This window comes from Carassius gibelio, chromosome B20 (assembly GCF_023724105.1).
Source record: "Carassius gibelio isolate Cgi1373 ecotype wild population from Czech Republic chromosome B20, carGib1.2-hapl.c, whole genome shotgun sequence".
Classification (NCBI taxonomy): domain Eukaryota; kingdom Metazoa; phylum Chordata; class Actinopteri; order Cypriniformes; family Cyprinidae; genus Carassius; species Carassius gibelio.
Genome location: NC_068415.1, coordinates 8,152,335 through 8,179,568, shown reverse-complemented (window position 1 = coordinate 8,179,568; position 27,234 = coordinate 8,152,335). Strand labels below are relative to the sequence as shown.

The following is a 27,234-nucleotide window of genomic DNA, read 5'->3' as shown; positions in this document are numbered from 1 at the left end:
TATAATAGATATCCAATGGAATAAAAGAGAGCAAAGTTTTTTTTCCAGTGTTGTAATCAGACACACCACTACGTTTCAACAATTTTAACGAACTTTGGATATTTTAACATCTCATATTCAACAACGACACTGTAGCATTATGTCAGAAATTTGTGATCAGGAAACATTATTCTTGCCTTCCTTGAGAGCATTTGGATGCATGTAAAAAATAAATTAATAAAATAATCTAATATATAAATCTTCAATGCGAGTGAATAAAGCTTCCGTTTTCTGTAAAATTATGTCTCCTTCCCAAATCTTGCCAATATATTCATGTGTAACAGGAGCAATTTACATTCAACATTCCTGAGCAATCGATGCTGCATTTAAAGGGTTTCTGACATCTCTGCTGTGGAACAAAGCATTACATCACTACCAAATAACACCGATTATTTGATAACATGATCACACATGAACTAAGCTAAACTGCTCAAATGTTTAACACTTGAAATGACAATTGTGTCTATCAAAGCCTGAGGCCTGACCTCCCACACATCATCTGTGGAATAAACATCGCCTCCCCATCTTCAGAAGAAAAATGTCTATTTTTGGCACATGATTCTGAGCAATGTCTGCAATCTCCATTTATGAAAATTTATCTTGTTTGGTTTCTTAACGAAGGTTCCTAGTCTTATTGTGAACAATGTCTTATTCTAAGCAAAAAAAAAAAAAATCTAACTTTCCTTTAATTTCTACTAACTTGCATCCAATCTAACCCTGATGGCTGACAAAAAAATAAAAATAAAAAACTCAAATTACAAAAGTGAAACAGGTTACAGCAACATGTGTGTTGACAGCTGCTGAAGATCCATAGCCTTTTTCGCCTGTCACCTAAATTCTTGAGTTTTGTCAGGTTACCCATAATCCTAGTGGGCTGTACACAGGATAGCATGAGGGAAACGTGGTCAGTGTTCAGCTCTCCCCGAGTTTTGTCATCTTTCAAGCTGTTGATTCAGACTCTTCCAACATACTGACAGATGGACACGTCAGGAGAAGATCACATATTGATATATTAAAACGCGAGGAGGTGCTGACCCTTCCTTCATATAAACAACAGCTTTACACAGATCTACAGGCCAAAAAATATATTTTAAAGCAAGAACAACAAAAGGAAATGTCTGAACCAGAGATTCACAGCAGCAGATATCAGTGGATTTGATTCATTTAAATTTTTAATTTTTTTAAATCACATTTTTATTTGTGATATCCAATATAAGCGACTTTTGGTCAATTGTTTCTGCCAATTTTTAGATGTTAAATTATGTCTCAGTTCATTGTTTTAAAGGGACAAACCCTTTAAAAGCCATTTCTTGAATACTGCTTTCTAATAATAGAGACCCTGCTTTTTTCATTCAAACACACTTTTTTTTTCTTATCAGATGTCCAAATGAATAGCTATCCAGACTTCATTTTGGGATACTATATTCACTCTGGTGCCTACATTCACAACCCTGATTTAACATTGACAAGAACAGCACAGAGTTATTTTTAGACAAAATAGTACAGATTTTTTTATCTTTTGTTTACCGGTTATCAGCCATGGCAAGGAAATCAGCAAAAATTATAATATTGGTTCATCCCTGGTCAGAACACATTAAGGATTAATGCATGCTAAGCATAGTGTACAACAGAAGAAAAGCCACTTGTACTGTTAGTTTGTGTTAAAATCTCATTCATTGTCCGACTCCAGCCCATCTCGTCTACATCTTATCTGTCAGTCCTATCTATGAAAAGACATTGGAGAAAATGAAGATGCTCACCGGCGTTGGAGATGCGTCTCCCTCTCTCCCAGTCCATCTGCTCTCTGTCCAGCTGCTCTTGATGCTCCCTTTCTTGCTTCTCTCTCTCGGCACGCTCTCTCTCCATCAGTTCCCGCTCGGCGCGCTCCCGTTCCTGGCGTTCTCGCTCCAGCTGCTCTTGCTCTTGACGCTCACGCTCCAGGCGCTCCAGATGTTCCTGCTCGGCACGCTCCCTTTCCAGTCGCTCCCTCTCCAGTCGCTCTCGTTCCTGACGCTCCCGCTCCTGACGTTCCCTTTCAGCGCGCTCCCGTTCCAGCATCTCTCGTTCCTGGCGTTCTCGTTCTAGCCTCTCTCGCTCCAGTCGTTCCCTCTCTTGCTCCTTCTGACGCTGGAGCTCTTGCATCTGCCTGAGGACACATGAGAGCAGCAGGTAATGCCCAAGTGCACAGTGAACCTACAACTTTTTATTTATCAGGTTAGATTAAAAACAAGTTTGCCACACCACCTTAGTATCAGATTCTGATTTGGTTTCAGTGGTTTTGGTACAATGTATTGTACTATTCAAAAGTTTGGATCAGTAAGTTTGCTTTGCACATGAAGAAACATATACATACACACACACACAATTAATATTAATTCATTCTCAACTGATGGCCTATGAAAAGCGTCTTATTAGACAATTCCAGTGTGTAGATAGGTGTCACACAAGAAACATTTCATGATGGGTAAAAGCATAGAGCTTTCTCAAGACCTTTGCAACCTTATTGTTGCAAAACATGCTGATGGCATTGGTTACAGAAGAGTTGTCCAAGAGCCAAGGATCACTTGGGGAGAGCTTCAGAAAGACCTGGAAACAGCATGTACAATTGTTTCAAAGAAAATAATAAGTACAATAAGTAATGCACTCAACCGCCTGTATGCACGCTTCCCACACAAGGCTCTATTGCTAAAGAAAAAGCATGCTGAAACTCGTTTAAAGTTTGCCGAACAACATGAAACACAAGGAGAATATAGTCTGGACAGATGGGACAAAAATAATACACACCAAATTTGGAGGTCAAATGTGACATCACCTAAAAACATCATGGGGTGCGGCACTGGCAAAATTCATATAACTGAAGGAAGGATGAATGGAAAAAAAAAAAAAAATGTACAGAGACATTTTTGATCTGCTGCCATCTACCAGGATGATGAAGATCACAAGGTGGACATTCCAGCGAGACAATGATCCCAAAAACGCAGCAAAGGAGACTCTCATTTGGTTTGAGAGAAAGAAAGAAAGAAAAAGCTGCTAGAATGGCAAAGCCTATCACCTAACTTGGATCCAATAATAAATCTATGGAAAGAACTAAAGATTACAGAAGAGGTACATGGAAACTTAAGGTACATGGATTTGAAGACTGCTTGTGTCAAAGAATGTCCCAAAATCACACCTGAGCAATGCATGCGACCCCGAGTCATTCAATTCTATTGCACAAAACTTAATTTCTGAACTTATTTGTATCGTTTTCTTTGTATGCATGGGTTACTTGGGTTGCTACCAACATCTGGTGAGAATTTCATGTCAACAGCACCTTTAAACATACATTTACTGAGAAAAAGGTGATTCGTTCAATACTTTTAACTGCTGTGTGTGTGTCATATATATTTATATATATATAGTCATTTGAGCTATATTTAAAATACATTTATGCTACCACTGTTATATCACCAATGGTTGTAAAATTACAAGCAGTGCAGTACATTATATCATACACTAGATGGTAGCACACTCAAATGGGTAACAAGAGATGTGAGAAGAGCCAACTTCGCATCCAGACCAGCTCGCCTGCAGATGTTCTGCTAAGTAAGGGTTTATGAAAGATTTGCTTGTCCGTCCTCTTGTGCTTAATCAGCATCCAGCACAACCACATGCCCAGAATTCCAGTGTGTAATTACATTAGAGAGCCAGAGACATTTAGACTGTGGACAGCGGGGACAGTAAACAAAGAAAAATGGGCTGTTTGCAGCTCTGGCGCTGAAGCAGGACAGATGGACCTAACTCGAAGAAAAGGGGCTGAACAAATTGGAGAGCATTCATGAATGAAAGCAAATGAAATGCAAAGAGCATAACAATATGAAGAGTCATCATGTAAGGTTCATCTTCCAGGCTGTCCTTAACATGTCTTTTTTGTAACATTTGACTTTAAATAAACATTAAAAAAAGTCATAACTTAAAATCATGTTGTTTCAAACATGCAATAACAACAAAAGTAAAAAAAAAAAAAAAAAATTATGTATATATAAATATATACACATACAGTATACCTGTGTATTTTGAAAATATTTATATGTATTAACATGTATACATTTATATAATTTATATTATATATAAATAAATTTAATATATAAGTAAAACAGTTTTCTTAAATATATACATGCGTGTGTGTATTAATATATACATAATATACACAGGACACATATGCAAACAAAAACTTTCATTTTGGATACGATTAATCGCGATTAATCGTTTCACAGCACTAAGATAAATATATATGTTTTTTATATAAATAAATATATACATTTTAATATTAACTTGGGATGTATATTTATACATTTTAAATATATTTCTATAATTATTTTTGGGCAACTATTGGGAAAAGCTATGGAAATGTGTGTAAATGATACATTTTAGGATTCAAACTATTCTTTTAAAGACACCCACTTTAACTTTTTGTTGATTTGTATAACTGTTGAATAGTTTAAACTGTGTCCCACTGTGTTTGTGAACAGAGACAGCTGTCATGGGAAACTGGATAGATGATAAATAAGACATCAGGGTCTCGTCATCAGGGTTTACATTAAAACAGGTGATTCGCTCTTTCCATCTGACTAATAATCTCCCACACGTCTTTTTGTATGAATGGGAGTACATAATGTCATTTCCTTGCCAGACACACCTTCCACTCAGCATGACAGTCATCATCATGACAAATTCTAGCTTAAATGCAGTAACATCATGCCTCCACATGTTTCCAAAGAAGAGAACAAGATAGGAAACCACACCTCAATCTAAGACCCCTTCAGAAGAGCAAATTTAGGCCTAAGGCTCCAACGGATGCAGCCACACCTGAAGCGATATACAGTCACTCCTGCTGTCTCATCAGTCCTGTCATTGAAATTGACTTCAAATCTCAGACCAAAGCCAGGGCCATTCACATTTATATCAAAATACCAAATGTATCAAAATGTTTTTACCTTTCAGTTACAGGATTAGTTCACTTTCAGAATAAACATTTCCTGATCATTTACTCACCACTCATGTCATCCAAGATGATCATGTCTGTCTGCAGTCAAAAAGAAACGGAGGAAGATTTCTCTCAATATAGTGGGACCCAACAGGTTGATTTCACACATTACATAGTCACTTTGGAAAGTTACGTTTACTTCTTTGTGTACAAAAAATTTCTAAATGGTAGGGTAGGGCAAAAAAAACCTAAAATTTTCTCCTCCAACTTCAAACTTTTTAAGTGCGCTTAACTTTCTTTGCATGTTCGCTTTGTAAACACTGGGTCGGTATATTTCCGCCTTTCCAACGGAATTACATAATGGTTAAGTAAATCATTTATTATTTATTTTAGAAAATGTCTAATCATTTCACTAGATAAGATACTTCTTCCTCGGCTGGGATCGTGTAGAGCCCTTTGGAGCTGCACTGAAACTCCAGTTTGGACTTTTAATCCATTGGGTCCCATTGAAGTCCACTTCATATACGAAGAAAAAAATCCAGAATCTTCTTCCTCAAAAATCTTTATTTCTTTTCGACTGAAGAAAGAAAGTCATGAACATCTTTGGATGACATGGCAGTGAGTAAATTGTCAATACACCTTACTTCAGAATTTGCATATATAGAGTTGATTTAAATCCTGAACAATGACTGCATTACAAACCTCTCCTCCTCTAGCAGCTGTTGTCTTCTGCCTTACCAGACTGTTTTCTAATGATGGTCTACTAAAGTCATGTACCTTAAGCTTTAAGCTGAATTTTACACAAGATATCCAAAAATGAAGTAAAACGTGGTATATGCATTTAAAATAGTGATGTAAGATACAATGTACTGAACCCTATTTTAAATAAATGTTGAGAAGTGCAGGCCATGGGTTAAACTGTGTGTCAGTCTTCATTCTCAAATGAATTTGTGCAACATCAGTAAGAACACAACATTTTCTCCAAGGTAAATTTATATAAATGTAATGAATCAATGATTCGGGTCATAGTAGAGGTGACAGCTAAAGAATTCACATTATCATAGTGTTGAATAGATAGTAGCAGATCTGTTCATTATCACTTGAGATCTTTTACAAATTCGGCTTTTCTCTTTAGTTGACTGATGACCATCGATTCTGATGGTGTGTTTAAATATCTTATGAACTGAAGGCACACGAATGCCAGTATTTTGAGTGGGAAACTCTAAACTTTCCCTTTACCGAGTTTCTGAGATGGGGTATGTTAGTGTGAAAATATGGTGGACACAATGGATGCACTTAATAAAAAGCTAGGTTATGACTTCAAAGAATCAATTCTTCCACATCTGAAAAGGATCCGACAAATGCAGCTGGGTTAATTAGAGGGGAATAAAACTATTAAGAGCAAACTGAATCCACAAGGGCCACTATATGTAGATCTTCCAAAAGGAGCTTCCATATGCTTGGTCTACTGCCCGAGTTCTCTAGATCTGCTTAATTTAGTTACCTTGTTTCAGAGTTGTTCTTGTACCTGGGTTCCCAGAGAATTATATCCTGAGCCATTCCATTATGAAATGCTGTCGAGGCGTGGATTTCTGCGAGCGTGTCCCACTTCCCCCAAAATCCCTGCTGAGCCTGAGCCATGCTCTCAGAGATGTAATTAAAGAGCAGAGGAGGCCTTGTTCATGTCTGTGAAAATATACTACCCCAAAAGACCCTGGCAGCCAAACCGGAGCCATCCATAAGTCATCCCTGGATAGGGTTTTAGAACAAGCCCCCTATAGAGATGAGTGCTGACTGAACGCTTAGAAGAAATAGGGTCAAATGGATATGTGATATTAGAGGCCTATGTTTAATTTCCATGACACATACGGGTTGTGCGAGGTTAACTTTTCATGATCGTAGAGGGGTTGAGAGGTCACAATATCATCAAAGGCTTCTTGTTTTCGGGAGCTGCTAAAATAAACTTAGAACAAACATTACTTTAAACCAACAGGAAAAAGGATTTATGGGATCAAATGTGTGCACTCCTTGTTGCTTAAATAAGAACGAAGTGCAGTTCACACCCTTTCGGTTGAGAGCTTTATTTGTGCGTAATCCTATCGGACACATACACATTCCCTGGCGTAGGAGATCACAACATTCTGAAATAATCAGCAGCACAAACTGAAGGGGCCAAAATATGGAGTTAAGGGGCTTTTTTCATTTTACTTTTTCAAGATTCACCTCTTTCTGATCATGTCAGAAAGGCTGAGCAAGCACTCTAGCTCTTCAACATGCCAGTGCATTTATATAATAGCCCCAACAAAACTCATGGCGGCTTAAAGGTACGGTTTTGTTCCACTGCAATGACATACTTAAAGCATGACAGGGACTGTTCTTATATTTTGGAGCAGACTCCGAGATGCTTGTCATCCAGTATACTTGCAAGAAGTTAAACCTGTCCACAGTGTGAGAAAGTCAAAAAGTCCCATAAAAAATTATTTTAAAGCAATCAAATAGCAGGCAATTGACCAAATTCGGAATCTGCACCAGTTTATGACAGTTCTGCCGCAGTGTAGAGTATTCTTAATATAGGAAAAACTACAATGGATGCAAAATTTGTCTACAAGCCCCTCCCCTCAAACGTTCCCCTCTCCAGCATGGAAGAAGGACTTAAAAGATGGGAGCCATGCAGCAGATCCATTTATCGGCGTCTCCATCCTGACATCAGTTACCAAGGAAACCGTAGCTAAGGGAGTGTAGGCGGCTCACAGCCTGATTCAGAATGTCTTCCAACAACTTACTACAATAGATTCCAAAGGCTGTATGACTTCATTAGGTTTTAAAACCGTAGTACTACAATACAAAAATACAGGATAATATGATATAGAAAATAGATTTTTTGCCCCTCTATAACCATTTAATTTCAAATGATGTGCTACAAATAATCCTTATCCATCATTTAGAATGAATGGGCTGTACATTTTCGTTCATTTTCTATTTTCACAAGTTAGGAAAATAAAATTACATTGTATATTAATGTGAAGTGCTATCTACAGAATATCGCTTTTCAGCTAACTTCATTATTTTCCTCCTGATTATTTCCATGTTTCCTTTGTATTCTGCTGTAAGTAAATGAAAAAAGAGCACATATACAGTGCATTAGTGGTCTGCTCTCCCAAGTTTATCTAGTATATAAACCATGAATAATTCCCAGGAATGCACAAAGAATCTTAGTGTCTCTCTCCAGGTTTGTTTTCATGTGAATGCTGTAAATTGTATTGTTACGAAATAGACATATAAACCCTTAATAATAATATTTAACACGTCTGTAATATTAATGCAGATAATAGGGGGATCTTTAGAAGTTATTCATGGTGTGCTGAAAGTAGTTGGTTAATGCTTTTACACTTAAAACATTTCCTTTTAATGATCCATGGTTGAAGGCTGAGTGAAAGTGTCCCCTCGTTGTACCTATTTTTTGAAAATGCTTATTATTGTGTTCATACAGCGAATCGTTTGCTGATTGCTTATGGAGTAAATGGTTATGTTGTAAAAAATTACGGGGTGTAGGATAAACTAAAACAAAACTGTCAGCTTATTGAAACAAGATAGAGTTATTTTCATCGTACACTAACAACTAAAAATTTAACAGTTGCTTTAAGTTAATGCAACATCTTATAAGGACCAAGTCTAACAACGCTAATTAAACACTCATTAAAAAGTATTATATGTGAAGTTATGTATATCATTCCTAACTTGCAGACCCCAAACAGCTGTTCAAAGATTAGTGATATAAAAGAAAGTCATAAAATATCACTACCAATAGTTGAAAAAATAGAAGAAAAAAAAAAAAAGATTATGTGCAGGAAAAGCCAACTTTGACAGACCGTCGTGAGCAAGAGAGCAGAATGAGCACCATATTGAAATCTTTTTGGCAAGTTCAACTCCCCTCTCTCCTGGAAATGCTCGGCAATTTGGTTAACATTGGCTGTGTCTAAGCTAAGCCATATGGTGTCTTTTTCAATGCTTCCTCCAAAATTTCAACACATTTGGGCCCAGCTCACTGATTCCCCCTTGCACAGAAGAAAGAACATCTTTGAACAGAAAGGGCGGAACAGCACATCCTGAAGGAGCTCAGAAAGCAGGATGTGGGCTTTCTGTAGCTGAAGGGTCATTCATAAAGAGATGACAGACATCCGGATGAGGCTGCCGAGCGATCCGGCGCATTATTGTGCTGAAGTGTGAAGAAGTGGCTATGATTATGACAATCAGCTTTAAATTATGCTATCAGTCTGCTAATGAGGTGATGGCTGCTAGCGGGATATGGTCGGGGAAAATGTTCTTTTGTGTCTCCACCTGACAGATGTGCTGAAAGCCGGCAGAGCAGCAAACCTGGATCAGCGTCCCACTGACTATTTTTATCCTCCCATTATGCCACTTCATGTGTTTTTAATCAAATACTAATAGGGAATATTTTTGGCTCACAGAACACGAGTCGACCCACATGTCACTGCGTTCCTGCTGGAGTTGGAACAGCCCGTAGAAAAACATGAAAGCTAAAAACTACAATCTCTATTTTTATACATGTAATCCCCTGGAAGCTAATCCGTGAAGTCCTGGTGACGGAAGACATGGCCAAATATTTATTTTTCCCAGCAGGAAAGTAATACAAAAATGTAGCATGTCTCAGTACAGGGGATGGCATGCATTTCAGACCTAATGGGGCATAAATACGCCACTACGTCATTTTTGAGGTCCTTCAAGAGCTTTTTGTCATCATTTCATCATGAGGTTTACAGGAATGCTCGAGTCTCTAATTCAAAGCATGTGTGTACTGAAAAACTCTCCACAAAATGAAAAGACAAAAAGAACAATCCCAAAAAAGTAGCTTTGGGAAGAAACATTCTGGGGCCTCAAACATAGTGGATGTTTTGCACAAACAAAAATGGACACAGACTCATACAAAAAGAGCTTTATATGAAGAATTATGCAAGACCACAGAGAATTTTCTTTGCGGTCATTGCTTCAATGTAATTGTAACCATGCAACACCAATGGTCATTTTAAGGTGGTGCACTGGTCAAACTGCTTGCTATTAAGATAAAAAGCACTCAGTGTCCAAAATAAAAGTTGTGTTATGCACAATGTTCTGTCTGCAAATTAATGTCTTTTCAAGGTAACCGTTCAATCGGTTGATTACAAAAATAAATTCCTGGTAGCACCTTCTATGCAAGCATGTGACCTTTATTTTAAAGTGACCTCAGAAATCCTGTCTGACAGGAGTGACAGCACTCCTAATTCGTCTTTTGACAGTATGCAGATGCCCTGATAGCTGTTTATAAATTGTCTGAGTAACCTGCCTCTCATTCCTTTCTTCCGCTCTCCTTCACAGCAGCATTGTATCAGGTTTGCATCACGAGATGACATCAGACACCAAGCATGCATCCAGTTCCATTGACTGCAATAGCTAAATATGGCTGTGGGCCGGCCGGGTGGGCAGCAGCAGGCCAACTCTATTACACGCACTCAAAGACATTCTTTTAGAGAATATGAGCCCTTTACTTTCTGGCAGATCTAACACCGAAAGGGGAAAATATCCTTATAAGGAACATTTCCACTATATGTACACTACAGCACCTGACTGATGAACACAAGATGTTAGAACGTATGAATGACTGTTTTTTTAACTTCCTTAAAGGGATAGATCACCCCAAAATGAATATTGCTAACTCTTATTTCTTTCAGTTTTAAATACTTCCCTGAATTTTTTCAGAAATAGTGATAGCACTTTTTTATAGTCTTGTTAACCATATACTTGTTATATTAATTAGAATAACTGGGTAATAACTAGGTACTCACCCTAAACCTAACCAAAATAGTTAACACATTATCCAATACTTCCTTAAGTATGTACACTGTAAGCACTGGTAAGTGCACATGCTGATAAATAAAGTGAAATAACTAAGAGTCTCTTTTATATTTAAGCAAAATCTAGTCTTAATTGAGCAGTTGTAAATCATAAAAACGAAATATGTACCATAAAAGTAGCCATGCATTGCTATCATACTATTCCTCGAAAAATGGAAATTTCAAAGAGGTTTATCCAGTGTTATTGTCAACTAAAACTATTAAAAATGATCTTCAATTATTGAAATCAAGCTGAAAAAATATAATCGTATAAATATAAATCATTTTTTATAAAAAATAAATGATATAATAAATGATAAAAGTTAAATAATAATGACAAAAGCACCTAAAATGACTACAATTTAAACTAAATTTAAAATAGAAACTGAAAAACAGGCTATTATAAGCTCATTTAAAATATTAAAAATATATTATTTTAAACCAACAATAATGAAACTGGATGGGTCCCATCATTTATTTTTCCAATCTATTGAATATCTTATTTTAATCTGACCCAACACTAAACACTAAAATACAAAACTACTTCGAAATTACTTCACAGAACATTATGTGTGTAAAAACAGCCAGTTCTGAAGGGAAGGCCAGAGCTATTAAACCCCCCACAGCATTTAACCATGCAAGAGAAAGCACTGTCTGTCCCACACTATTTTAATAAATCCCAAAACACCTGCTTGATGATTATAAATTATAAATGGTGTCTGCAGTGTACTGAAGCTGTGCACCCTCCTCGGGGCGCTTCACTATGCCGTGGAGCTATCAGTCTTGAGAGAAAAAGCCAAACAATGTTTGTTATGCAGGACGCGCTGCATTGTCCAACGCCGTCCTCGCCTGGCTCACAGCACGCAGGGAATACACCAATGGTTAATGTTTAACAGGCTGCAGGGGCTCTGCAGATAAAGCCTGTGAAGATTGAACATTTCTTCTGTAGCAGAGAAGTAGGACATGAGCACTGCTGAGTCACCATCAAAAGACTGAGATCATATTCCGTATTCAACAGAGCATCCCAGACTCCCTTGGGTTCGTCTCATGGAATGATGCATCACTGAGGGAGAAACACTCACATAGCAGATCTGTAGAAGATCTGCTCTCCGTCGAGGCAAAGGCTCAACTCTTAATGTGAATGATCTGTCGTTTACATTAAACAAAAGAAAAAATTGGGCAGAAGGATTTTCATAGCCTTTCTGCCCCTTTGTTAAAAAAAAAAACATTACTGCAATGAAAACCAATAGAGATGCAATAGCTGCATCAATGGCAATCTATTATTAAAGCAAAAATTTGAAAGAAAACTCTGATAAGCAAGTAGTGAGCTTTGAGCATGTATATTCCAGTCAAGCAGCCTCAACCTTGACTGCTGCTTCCTTTGGGAACTCACTGCAGAAAAGCTTTTCGATAACGAGACCAGGGTGATGAGTAACAGCCTCCGTCATCCTTTGAAGTCCACAGAAATCTTGATAAAACACGCTCATGAAAAAGCGAATTCAGGGCTTCAAAGTGGCGATTTAACTGAACTTAGTCCAACAGACATTAACATTACTTTGCTGCTCTATCAGTGTGAGAGTTCACCTGGTTCATATTCTCACCATCACACATGCAGATGTCAACTCGTAATCTGTGAGTGCACGTGTTCTTTCATGGGGTGCAAGGTGTTTTGTAGATGTCACTTTCCCACTAACACTAATTTTACACTAGGGCTGCAAAGCCATTAATCATGATTAATCAAGTCAAAATAAAAGTTTGTTAAAATACTACATGTTGGCTATTGATAAAAATATACCCCAGCGACTTAAGACTAGTTTTGTGGTCCAGGGTCATATAGTTGCGTGTACTGTGTATAATTATCATGTACACACACACACACACACACACTTTATATATAAATCTAACTTATTTTCCTTAATTATACAGGTATGTGTGTGTGAGTACACACACATAGACAACTTTGTAAACAAATATTTATTTTGAATCGATTAATCGTGCTTAATCACTTTGCAGCCCTATTTTACACCTTAAAAAATTAATTTTTGATTAAATAATCACAGTTTTGTTGGAATTTGGGAAAACAAATAAAATCCCATAAAACATAAATAACTTTAAACCTTTAAATGATAAGCATCAGAACCCAAAGGCTTTTTGTTTGCTAGCTGATTCAAGCTATTAACCCAAGATTATATGGTTTACTGCAGTCAGTGTCTGTAACTTTGGTTTTTACCTTCTCTGCACCTCCAGCTCCTCTGGTGATGGGCCATTCTGCACCTGAGGGGTCTGTCTTGGCATCGGGGGGCCTGTGGGAACAAAATGGGAGAAAAAAAAAAAGGGAAAAACCTGGAATAAGTATCTATTTGAAACTTGGAAAGAACTTTGAAATCTGATCAATAATGTAAAGCACGTTGGACAAGCCCCAAAAGAGTAACAGAAGATCAGGTTTTAGAGAGAGAGAGAGAAAGAAACATGGGCCGCTGCCTGCAAGACACATCGATCAGGTGTGTTGGACAGCAAGACTTAATTAGGACATTATATATCAGGGAAAGGGGAAAAGATTATCTGTAAAAGGAACCGTCAGCAGCAGTTCAAATCACTATCACGTAGAAGAAAAAAAGAAGTGGATAAGCACCGAAACAGTCAGTGCCAGGTTGAATTACTCCACATTTTTGTCACTTTACATTTTTGTTAGAAATGGATTTGCATAACCGTAGCAAAGATTACTACAAACTAAAATAAAATTAAAATATAAATGGAAGGAATTAATCCTGGCTGATGACCTCATGCTGGAAATATATCATGCAGAAGGAAACCCAAGACTTGATATTGTCTTTTTTTTACATCATAGCTTGAGTATAGAGGCTCTGCTGATTTTGTCAGGCTGAATTCGAGAGCAGAGGAAGGCTAAGGTCTGAATGAAAGCTTTAGCGCAAGTCTCTGCCATGACACGCTTGACTAATCGATCAATGCAGCATTGTGCAGGTGAGAGAGGTCTGTTTACAGAGTCTGGAGGCAAGGCCCTCTCTGAAGCTCATTACCAGACTACATATGCCCTCTGCCATTTCCTGTTTATATGCTACACACAGCAGGGCACTGCAAAAACAAGAGCTTTTTTATCCTTAAACCTGTTTGACCCATTTCTTTCCTGTAGTTTCATTTATTTAGGGGACAACATAATAGCAACATATAGACAAACTATTGACAACACAGCAAAAGGTCTGGCCCACATTGCTGATTTGAGACCATCTACCAAACAAAAGGTCAATAGTTGAAAATGTTGAAATTATGTAAGCATGTATGTATTTCTCTAAAATGGATTACGGATTAATAAAATCTAAGCAAGCTAAAATAACAAAACATAGCATTTCACAAAAAAGCATAAACCCTTTAAAAATAAAAAATATGTAACCAGAAAAAGCCTAAAAAAGATTTTTTTTAATTATATATATTTTATATATATATATATATATATATATATATATATATATATATATATATATATATATAAAACCCAAAGAACAACATAAACATAACATTCAACATACATTACCTATCATAAAAAAATACAAAATAAAACGTACCATTACATTTCACAAAAAAGACAACACAAACTTAATTTTCTTTGTTTTATAATACTTTAAAAAAACTATATAAAACCTGAAGAACAACATAAAACAATTAACAAAACAAAATATAAAACATTTCATCCAACATAAAATAAAAAACAATATAAAACAAAAAAACAACACAAACGTAAATTTTTTTTGTTTTATACTACTTTAACATAAAATAAAAAACGATATAAAACCTGAAGAACGACATAACATAAAACAAAACAATTAACAAAACATAAAATATAAAACACATTTCAGCCAACATAAAATATAAAACGATAAAACAAAAAACAACATTTAACAAAACACGACATACAAAACATAAAACAACATCTGTCCCGGGATAATAAGTAGCATATTTTTTACATCAACATGAAAGTTGCAGCAAAGTAGATCATGGCATGCAATGCGCACCAAGTAGCAAAGCTAAACTCAACTTTAACCAGAAACAAATGGCTTGCAGAACACATTAATTGGATTAAACAAGTCTGAATGCAGAATTCTCCCCACAGCACACAAGACTCCATGAAAAAATGACATTAAAACTGAGCCATCTGGACAAGCCAAGCAGTAATCAACTCATCTTTCAAATCTAATCTAACATTACAGTTTTGTGCCCCCCTTTAAGAAAATCGACCATTTTTTCGATTGTCCATGTTGGTGTAACCCACTCTACAAATTCCCTTCTCAAATGTTCTGTTTTTAACACATAAAACACACCTACGCTAGCCTTAATGTGTATGTAAAAGGCCCTGTTATATAAGCAGGCACCCTCAGTTTCTCTTCCTTCCTTGAATAGAAACAAACCATGAGCTTTTTACAAATTATCAAAGCTATTCAGATATCATCTAATGAGTCAGCAGATATAATCTCTCCAGAGACCAAGGTCAAGTTATACAAATATTAACTTGATTTGTTTTTATGGCTACATTATAGAGATTTTTGAGTGCAATGACTGCAATTTGAAACTATGGCACAAAGGCAAGTATACTTGGCCCATTTAACCCTGGCCAATCTGAACAGCACTTTAAAGGCTGGCTCTGGTCCAGAAGCACTCAGTGTCAGCTTTAATATGGACTGATCTTTCTTCAAGCCAGTTTGGTAATGTACTGCCATTAGATCACACACAGATAGCATAACCTACAAATGGACCTTTTATTCTACTAGTATTCACAGATCAAATTTAATTAAATTAAGGAAAAAAAAAAAATTCAATAAGATATTGTATAAAATAAAATATAAATATTAAACGTTGCATCATTAGAAACAATTAAATTTGCATCTTATATTAGTTTAATATGTATTAAACAATTAAAAAATAAACTTTTTTCTTGTACCACCTTGCTGAATCCACACATGTAACTAATTATTAGCAATTATTCAAAGACAAAATAATATTTGCACTCAAATATCAGCTCAGTTTAAGTTTCCACTTATTAATGGATTGTTTACAGACCAACAGAAAGCGAGATAGTCAGAATAGCACCTACATGAGATGAGGGAATCACCGAGCCTCTTCTGACAGCAGATGTATTGTAGAAGTCCATCCTGGTCTTTATGTACACTTGTAACAAGTGCACTAGAGCCATTCGCATCAGCTCCTAAACTGCCATCAGTGACTCCATGAGATCTCAAAGAGAGCAGCATGTTGTTCTAGCTATTCTCAAGCAAACGCTGCGGTGGTAAAACAATAAATTAAAAAAATAAATAAGACTGGACCAATAGGCTGTCAGATGTTAGACGCTCTGCCACAATGTTCACTGAGCAGGATGTGATCCATTTATTGCACTTTCCGGACCTGATCAATTATTCATGCCTGGATGGGCGAAGGGTAAAGCGGTCAATGTTACAACCACATCACAACTATTACAATCATGGGTGGAAAATAGGGGGTTTAACCATTTTGAGGCAAGGACAATGAGATACAGCTGAGACACTAAAATCTGGAGATCTACTACAAAGGGCAAATTTTAGACACACACTTCAAAAAAATGAGAAAAAAAAATAGACTATTTTCCTCAGGGAGGATCAAGGAACTTTCTCTAAGCACTGACAAAGAGAAACAAAGCTGGTCTTGGCCGCAGGACCAAGTAATGGGCTTGAAATCAAGTTATCGGATGATGTCACCAACAACTAATAGCCATGAATACACCAGACAGCTTTAATTTCACAGAGTTGAATCATCTTTCACACCATCAAAATTCACGCCTTATTTTATGACCATAATAAGATCACAATGAGCTCAAGGGAGGAAAAATAAATTCTGTTCCCTTCTGAAACTTTGCACAGTTTACCCGTACTTACTATATGCACTCTGTGACCATGTCTTAATGGATAAAATAATACTGGATATCTTTTTTTTTTTTTTTTAAATATTTGAAATGTTATGACAAAAATGTTTGGTTACGGTATAGATTCTAAAATTAGTTTTTTTGTTAGTTCGATAATTTTAAATTAAATTTTACTTCTGTGGAACAACGTAAAATATTTGTACGATTTTGGTCGATACAATGAAACTGGCTTGACAGTTACTGTATGGACCAAAAAAAAAATGTTTTAATCTAAATATTCTTTGACATATCTTCTGTTCTAAGAAATACAGTCATACAGATTTGAAATAACATGAGGCTAAGTAAATTATAATGTGAATACACACATAAAACATCCACATTAATCCATAAATGCTCTTACCAGGTACAACACGGTAAGTAACAGAAACACAGATTAGACGTTCAACAAATGTATGGGACATTGTCATGGTTGTTCTGGATATAAACTAATTTGTTAGCAATAGTGCAGTAACTCATTTACATGAAAGTGATTGTTCAAATTCCTAAACCTACATACAAGCAATAGTAATTGGGATGCTTCTCTAAGCAAGCACCATTAATTATGCCAAAAGGCTTGACAATCAGAACAAGACTGAGACACCACCTGTTCTTGAAAGACCATTTTTTTCTCCTCAATGTTTTAAAACAACATTTGGGAAAAAACAAGGAGCCCCATTACCAAACCATGATCCCCTTATCACTCAATGTGTTTCACACAAGACGGGCCCAAGCCTTCCAATTAATTCCACAGTTGTGCTTCCACAAATGGGAAAATTACAGTCAAGTGCTGCATAATTTGAAGATGAGGAAGCAAACGATTAGTCATCTAGCTCTAAACAGATTCTGATTGGATTCGGAGCAAGTCTGTGAACCGGTTAAATGGGATGTTATTAAAGCAAGATTATGAAAGTCAAAAGAAATGTTGCATGTCATTGTATACAGGATTCCTGTCTCAGTGGTAGAAAGGTGAACCAGTCAAAGGAGCGGAGGCGTCCTAGGATTAGGATATAATGATAATCGTTAGCATCACAGTTATGACTCGTCTCATTATTCAGGGCTTAAAGACAGAGACACAAAATCAGGCAAGAAATGGGACTGGGACCTAAAAATAGCAGAAATCACCGGGTTCTACTTACTATATCTTGCTAAAATAGTTTGTACATCTAGTTACACATTGTGTTATGTCAATGTAAAAATAAAATAAAATATTAAAATAAAATGAAAAAAAAAAAAAAGATAAAATTCTTAAAATAAAATGGTAACTAGGAATACTACTGGCGCTAGTTCAGCTGCCTCATGTACGAGGTGTTGATGTTTTCAGTGTTCGGCATTACCCCAGAGATACTAAATAGCATCACCTGATCCCACTTCAGCCCTGGGTCGGGTAAACAACTGCAGTGGCAGGAATGAGGTGCAAAACCATTGGGGGGAGGCTTTTTGATGCAATGTTCCCTAAAAAAAGTAGTTCTGCTTGGAAACAGTTCGGCCACTTGTAGTCCAAATGAAAGAAAATCCGACCACTGAATACGTGCAGGGTGTAAACAATCAATTTTAGCACTTCTGAAATAAGCTGCCAAGACCACTTTTATCTAAAGACCTCCTGTCGAACTGTAGTCTATACAATGTGTTCTTTTATTGAGATAACGGATGTCTTTAAAAGCTATTGTCAAACTAGATTCATTACATTGTGTAGACCATCACAAACATGTCACTTACATTTCTGGTAGAAAGCTGAAATGACACTGGGAAACTGTATTATCTTGGAAAGGCAAATCAAATGGAGAAAAAAAAATTACCTACAGGATAAGCAAGATTGAGAATGGCTGCAAAAGGAGTGAAAAGACTGACTCAGCACTCCGAGCTAAAACAAGCACACATTTCACTGAGAAAAAGAGCAGCTCTTGGATCGTTACGGACAATCTGTTTGAGACATTTAATGACTTCTTGTGATTAACTTGGCATGGCTGTGCTGTTAAAACCCAGGAAAGGAACGTGGAGTGGTTAAGTGGTTTGACTGATCAAAATCCGTCAGCTGTCACAATTAACATACATTGACCAGTATTTTGGTTTGATGTTGTTTAACAGATTCAAATCTAGAACCGTACAAATTGCCATTTGTGCTCAAAGCTGAAGTAATGCGGTGCAAGAAAAGGAACTTGCTTTTAATAGGTAAAAATAAATAAATTAATAAAAAAAAACGTGACTTTTTTTCCATTGATCACGTTCAACTAAAATGACACATCTGTAATACACAGATTATTGTGCTAATACTATATACTGTATACTGAATAATGTGTGTTAAGACTTTCCTTCCTGTGGCAGGCAACCAAAACCTTTAACAATAAACAAGACCGAAATATACAGTTACTCTTTTGAAATGCTTACGCTTTACTATTGCTAGCCACTCATTTAAAAAAGAAAAGGGAGATGAAATATGCATTCTCACAACCATCTATAAAATATTGCAATAAACACAACAAAGTAATCATTGTTATAATTCATCAACAGTAGATCATAAGCAATATTGTGTGGTTTTCACTGAATATGAACTGCTGCCACGGTTTTACTTTGAAACATGCAGCGTTCATATTTAATGAAATCATATCTTTTTGAAGTTTAGTAATGAAATTGGAGTACACTGCAATTCCTGCTTTTCCATGCCTTAATGTATGACCTCTTAATACGAGACATTTGTTACAAAGATTTTTTTATGGACCCACTGGGACTTTTTTTTTTTAATTCACACATGTGCTGCTAACACACATAATTTTAAAGTTGGAAATATGAGTGAGAAGCTCACGCTGTGAAGCTCTGTAATCCTGCCACTAAACGAATTCTACTGCCTGAGCTGCTGCTGTTTTGACTGGCTGCTTGAGATTTTGAATTTTTTTTTTTTTATACTTGTTTTGGTAGTAAATCTATTATTATCTATGGTGTAATTTAAATCAAGCACAATGCTTTTAAATTGTGTAACAAACTGAATAATCTTTCTTAATAGTAAACAAACATTGTATCACATGCCTTCATTTCATTTGTGCTCAGACAGATGATGCTTGTTTTCTAGGACAGAATCCGATAACCAGGCTTAAGCATCTCAAATACTGATCAAGATTTTTACAAAGGTTGTTGCATCTTTTATTCATAGCCATTTTACTATTTACCTCAAGCACATCACAGTTTATTTGAACCCAGCGGTGACCATGTGCCGTCCCAGAGTGCCCTGACTGCCCCTGCTGGGAGTCTCTCATGGCTAAAGCCCCATCCCTCCCCATCAAACTCACTTCTCAAGATGATCTCAGTGCGGCTGATCTTCTGCGGGAAGCGGTACACTCTGGGGGCTGGCATGATGGACAGGTGCCTGCAGGCCTGCCTTTCTGCTCTGATGCTCTGAACCCGGACCAAGTCCCACTGGGAGTGTCGAGGTAGAGATATTGGGCTCTACTCTTGTATACCTGAGTCAGATTCCCATTCAAAAAAGAAAAACTGAAGGAATGAAACCGCATAACTAAGCACAGAACTCAAAACCAACACTAATTCCACAGCAACCAAGCCAACCTGAGTACTGGAAGATCCCAAGAAGTGACAAGCCAAGCTCTGCAACTATTTAGAAAGCTGGAGAAGAGAAACCTTCTGCAACGAGGACTATTAAGAGTCTGGGGCAAGAGAATGAGCTCATCGATAAAAAGTGTTCTGGGCTGCCAACGTCATCTCTCCCACCTTGGCTGTTGGAGCAATTTGGTGGTCATGTGGTGTCAGGAAGCAAACAAACACCAGACACCGGTTCAAGCCCACCCCTTTCAAGCCATATTTAGGCTCCACGGCCAGAAAAACAAACTCTTTTTGGCTCAGGAATGTTCCATCTTTCTATTTCCTCTCAGAGGTGGCGCGTCTCAAAAGACAAACACCTGTCCTGCCAAACTGTAAAGTCTCTAAGCAGGCTGACCTTCATTTAGACCTCTAGACGCAGACAGCTTCCCGGGGGTCTACGGTAGGACGGGGTGAAAAGCCTGCTTTGTTCTGACATGGATGAGCTCATGCAATCCCACATATTTCACGACTGTCAACAGGTCGTCACAAGACAGTATTTATACACAAAAGGTGGCACAGGAACCTCAACTCATGACCATCTTACATGTGGCAGATAGGCTACTGGCTCCAGAGAGGTTATTATACGGAAGCTAGTGACAGATGACTAAAATTAGAGCTCCATTTAATCGTAATGGTATCAGGCTAATTAGTTATAACAGTTGCCAGGTAAAGCTTCCGAAAATCCCAAAAATATAAAAGATTAAACAAGGTTGTTTTTCTGTGCTACTACTTTTCTCACTAGATTACTAGTCCACCCTTCCATCTAAGAAAGTGATGAAATGAAGGTCAGGGCACATTAGCCATGTGACAGCTAAGGTATCCAGACTTCTAGAGCGAAGATTTTTTTCCCATTTTAGGTAAAAGGATGTGCAAGATGCTGGGTAGCTGGGTATAAAAGCACACACTTATATTCAAAAATGTCCTCTGAAAACAAGCCTTATATAGCCTAGCTAAAACTATTAATTATACATATCACAGTTTCACTGATCAGAAAAAGAGAAAAATAAAATGCCAGATATATGATTAAAGTGCCCCAATTATGGGTTATGAAAGGTTCATATTTTGGTTTTGGGAGTCCCCAACAACAGGCTGACATGCATGCAAAGTCAAAAAACACATTCATTGTCTTAAAATATGCATTTATTTTTACCTTACTTGCTCAACTACTCCCAAGCGATTAGCTCAACGATTCATTTTTCCAAACCCCTCCTTTGCATGACAGTAATTTACATGATTGGTGCAACTGGTCATTTGTATTTCATCTTGGCTGTAATGACTGATAAAGCAGTGTTTGTGAGCAGTGCTGCTTTGTGTACAGCGTTACCGGGGGGACAGCTATTTTTACAGCTGCAAAAGTGGCACTTAGTGGCAAAGAAGAATGAATTAGCATTTTCATTCAGACCAAGTTTTCCCGCGTATGTGTGCCCAACAAGTGGACAGACAATATGCTAATGTTTCATGTTGACATCAACATGAAAGGGGCTTGCGATTCATTTTAAATAGGCCTCAACTGATTCAGAGTAAATTCTTTCTTTCAGATTCATAACTTTGCAGAGTGTTTTTATTCACTTAGAGCTGTTACACACTGCATGAAAGGTCATTTTCAAAAAAAAAAGTTTAAAATGTATATATTTTTTTTCATTTAGACAAGCAAGATGAACGTCAGAACATGAACATAATTAGAAACCAGAGTATTTATATCGGTGTATCTCAATTGTGAAAGAGCATTTCAACAACAAGGTGATTATTTAGGTAGAAGACGGGTCTTTTTCCCCACTGAGATTTCACGGCGTGAGAAATCACACGGCTTCAGCTAAGCCAGGGTATTGGAGGAGCTTAACCAACAGCAACTAAATTACACTGTCCCATCAGCACTACAACAAACTTCACATCCTATTCCTAAACCACAAACACCTGGCTGTCTGTGCCAGTAAGCAATCATGCTATTGTTCACACATTCCTAACAGTCACGTCAAGGTGGAAGATAAACAAACTAAAATGAAGAAAGAGTAAAGTTTACAAAGCTAAACTCCAATTACCCGTGGGAAAGATGAAAGGTCACATTTCTCATGTAAACTCCGCAAGTGGATTGTCTGGTTTGGACGCTTTGATTTCTCAATGAAAAACATGTTCATACATTACCTCACCAATACATCAATCAGCAAAACCATCACGCCTCCATGTATATATAGTCCATGTTGCCAAGAGCTCTAGGGCCGTCTGCCTTGCAACAGAGATCCTCAGTCATGCTGGCAACAACATTTATATAAAAACTCACCAAATCTCACACAGTCTATGGCTCCAGTGTCAGTGTAACATCACCCTGGCATGTGACTTATGTTGCACATTTCACTCAACTAAAATTAGCAGATCCATTCTAGGTGTTTGTAAAAAAAGAACTTTTGATTCCCCTGGACTCCTCAGCAAACTCTCAAACGGTGTTGTAATGTAACGAAGTAAAAATACTTCGTTACAGTATTTAAGTATTTTTTGGGAGTATCTGTACTTTACTTGAGTTTTTATATTTCAGGCAACTTTTACTCCGATACATTTCCCGTAAGTATATTCATTACTACAAAATAGTCAGAAAAACACAGACTCCAGGAAAGCAGGTTTGACAAATCAGTGGTCTGGCGTTTGCAAGTTAGACTCCTAAAAACACTTTTGCTCATGTGCAAACAAGTGTGCGCCGCTCACAACCACGAATGCTTTCATTTCATTCACTCAAGTCGAGTCTGGGGTGTGCGATATACAGTACGTCTGCGATAATATGGTAAGTGTTGTTGTAATGGTTTTTCTGCAGATGCATAATCACATTTAATAATCATTTTATTCAAGTTCAATAAAGCAATAAGTGACTTACATTTTAGACATAATATTGCTTGTTTTTGCTCAATTTTGCCAACGAAAATAGTTCCAAACAAAGATTACAGCCCTGTATTGCATCTCTAAGCAATGGACTGTGTTTACTGAATGAATCAGCTTTTTGAACAAATCGGTTGAATAAATGATTCAGTGATTTACTCATTAACACAGTCAAATGCTTTGTTTCTGAATTAATCAACTGTTTAAAAGAATCAGTTGAATCTCAATGACTTACTCATTAACATTCACTTGCTGTCACCAATTGGCAGTTTTAATTTCACATTTCAGCTTTTTTTCCCCCCATGTTTTACATTTTCAAATTTCAGTATTCAACGTTTTATGTTAAAAACAAATCATTAAGCCTATATATGAATCTGTAACTGCAGTTTAAATTAATCCATGTCCCATCTGAAATACACAAACTGTTGGCTAAATGCTATGTCAGATGCTGATTCCAGAAATGTTTTCTTATGTTGGAATGAAAGACACTAAGTATCGGATGAAGTGCTTCTTATTCTTACCCAAAAATAACAAAATGGAAGAAATGGTTAGAACTGAACACAATCTTGCTACTCAAGCGATGTATGAACATTTATATATATGGATGACATGCGGCACAAAAACTAAACAAAATATAAACATGAATGTCTTCAAAGGAGATCACCATTAGCTAAACTTGCTTTTACAACAGGATGATGCACAAAAATAATGCACAAAAGGGTCACAAACATTCCTATCTGGCCATGTACACATACTACTCCATGTGATGCTCCAAAAATACAAACACAACAACTAAGAGTCTTAAAAAAGGGATGACTACATTGTTATTCCACCTGAGTCTGTGTTTAGATGCATGGTAGAAGACAGTGGATCGCATTCTGGGATTGAGGCATGTGATATCTGAGGGGTATTGGCCCACCTGAGGTCATGAATATGCTAAGAAAACATCGGCTGACATGATTTAGTAACAAGTCTGCCTAGCAACATTGAAAATCACTGTACAATCAACAGGTGGCATATTTTACTTTTATTATTTTTATTTTTTAATTTTTCTCAATCTGAATATGCCAAGAGAGGTAATAAATAAAGCCAAAGAGCCAGGAGCTAAACGGTTTAAAACAAATAAATTGTTGTTGCTTTTTTGCCCACCAGTGCTTAAATTTTTTAATTTATTGGCTGGTAGTATTTAGGAGTTATGAAAATAAATGTGAGTGGAAAAACAGTCAAGCAGGGGTTTAAGGTAAAAAAATGCATAAATACTATTACTGGACAAACGTGGATGAATCTCAAAGCCCTTAAACATGTAGCAAAGGTTAACTGCATCTTGACTTGAGAGCTTCAGTAAAAGAGCCAATACAAGCACACACTGCAAATAAATTCACTTTGAGATCTGGACGCAGACTGCAGTTGGTTAGATGGCTCTAATAGAACACATTTAGCTCTATTGCAGCTGTACACAGCTTAATATTGACAATGTGATTTAAGGAGAGCCAATAACGCTTTTCTGCTCTGGCACAGTCACATGGGATCCTACTGCCAGGTACCTACAAGCATTAGCAAATTCAGCAGAGATAGCGTAGCACACACGTCAGTGCTGGTGAGTAACGCTATTAACGTAACTGGTATTTGTCACATTACACAGTAGCTCAGCAGCAGGGGCAGACTAGGACCAAAAAGTGGACTTGGACTCCACCACACATAACGCATCCGCCACTGTTTTGATGTCATTTATTAATTTAAGTATACAATTTGGGGATTTTAACCAATAGGGATACAAAAACCTGTGTGCAGCAGCTTTTAATTTAACGACTCCTAGTGAGCGATACATGCTCATCATGACACAACATTCACCTAGAACTCATACTGCATTCAGTTAACAGATCCATACGAATCATGCATGAAATAGAAGTTTATAAACTCAAACGATAGCTTTGTGCGCTTTACAGATGAACTTGGTTTTTATTTATTCGATTTGTTCAATAATAGATTATCTTTAACTCGATAATACACGTTCATGATCTGATTCGTGAACAGATTATTCTTTTGAGTCAATCTTTTAAAATAATCATTTATTTTGTTAAACGAAACAAGTGTGGAAACCAATGGTTCACACACTGGACAGATCTGAGGTTCAAGGCTTGTAAAATCGCCAGCCCGACATCTCGGGGCTATTGTGTTTTCCAGTCGGGCTCCAAAATATATCACCGCCCTAACCGATGGGCTATCGTGAATAGTGATGTAAAATTCCTAACTTGATTCATGTTGGTTACTCGCGCTAGAAGGGGTGAAAAAGATCGTAGTTGATTGTTGGCACTGGTTTAGAAATCTTGCCGATTCAAGCGTTTTAAACAATTTGCACGCGTTCGGAGCTTGCGCACTCATTCAAAGCATGCGTTGAGAGCAGCATTTCAGACAATGCGCGTACACAGAATTAATTCATCTTTCGCGTATCGTAACTTCTGAATGAACACATACACACACAATTCTCTCAAAATAATTGTCTCTGCAAGTATTCTCGTAAACACAGTGAGTTATGTTTTAAGTGAGCTTGGCCAGCAGTGGCCTGCTGCTCAGAGAAATTCGCTGTACCGGATGAATCTGTCTCTCGCTCTCTGTAAATTAGATGATGCGAAAGGGGGCATGTTTCAAGATACGCAATGGAGTAGACCAAACCAAACAAACTAAACAGGGAGGGAAGGCAAAACACTCATGCAAAAAAACACACTCATCCATTTGAAAAATCCAGTCTCTGCCTGTGTCAGTTTGAGTCCTGGTAAAGTTTGAAATCCCTGCCGCCAAGATGCTCCTCTGTTGGTCACGGATTATGAAAAGCGAAACAAATCTATAGGGGTGGTTGGATTTATTCCACACTTTAAAATGTTTATTTGAAGCTTCTTTCTTTTCAGATTCTTATTTATGGCTTTATCATAATAGGCTGCATATTAACTTATTGGGAGAAAACCACAAGTTATATGTGAAATCATACATTTGAGCACTCACATATAGTCAGAATGGCATAATCATAACAACCCGTGAATATTCGACTGTGAGATTGGTAGTCGAATCAGGTTCCTTGAATCGAAGCTTTGAATCGTCGACTATTTGGGGTCAGCCCTACTTTAGATATAGATTTTTAGACAGTATTTTTCACAAATAAATGAATATTTAATAAATATATAATATGTATAAAAAAAAAAAAAAAAAGTAAAAACCATAATCAACAGAGCACTCAGTATTCTGGGAAGTTTGTGTGCATTGGGAATTATATTTTTCAAATAAAGCCAGGGTAACCCATTTTACACAGCACAGCAAGTGTAAATTATATGAATATGACAGTGGGCAAATGCATAAAGTGCAGTGTAATTTAAAATCACGAGTTTAAAGTTTAAAGCATTCAATTCACACAGACTGACCATCACACAGAGAACACGCGATAATGCAGGATACACATACATTTGAGCTTGACTCCAGCTTTGCATGGTTTGTGAAATTAAATGTTCATTAGTCATTCAAAGATTTGTTTAAATTATATAAATGCATATTTGCTTAATGCTGACGGCAAACGAGAAAATATAATGTTTGCCTTTCTATCACTAAGAGGCCTAATATAAAATAAATTGTTATAATACTTTCTGTATACATTAATTCCTTTGTTTAACCGTTCTGATTATTAAACAGACTATCCGTATTAGACAGAACTGTTAACGCCGACAATAAACAAGAGAGAGTGTGCTGTCAAAATAAAAGTCCCACCTCGAACACATCGACCAAGCAGAAAAACGTATCGGCCAATTCCGATATTTGGAAAAATGCAGAAATAGGCCGATATATCGGTCCACCACTACTTTTAATAATCAAACTTAATAATCTTAATAATCAAATATGCTGTCAGAATTTAGTTTTATTCAGATTTTCTTTTTACCAACTTTAGTTTTCATTTCATT

At 36.9% G+C, this 27,234-nt stretch overlaps 1 protein-coding gene across 8 annotated transcripts in view; it reads right to left on the bottom strand.

The window, feature by feature from the left end:
• LOC127984225 (protein enabled homolog) overlaps nt 1-27,234 on the bottom strand; it is an 88,895-nt gene that overhangs the window by 12,539 nt on the left and 49,122 nt on the right. For 7 of the 8 annotated variants that reach the window (XM_052586768.1, XM_052586773.1, XM_052586767.1 and 4 more), the window contains exons 4-5: nt 13,124-13,196; nt 1,800-2,185 (exon numbers count right to left, since the gene is read on the bottom strand). In XM_052586768.1, the coding sequence (XP_052442728.1) occupies nt 1,800-2,185; nt 13,124-13,196 (459 nt within the window). Of the gene's footprint in view, nt 1-1,799; nt 2,186-13,123; nt 13,197-20,118; nt 20,290-20,392; nt 20,479-27,234 lie in introns of those variants that run through there. The other variant, XM_052586770.1, reaches the window with a different exon arrangement.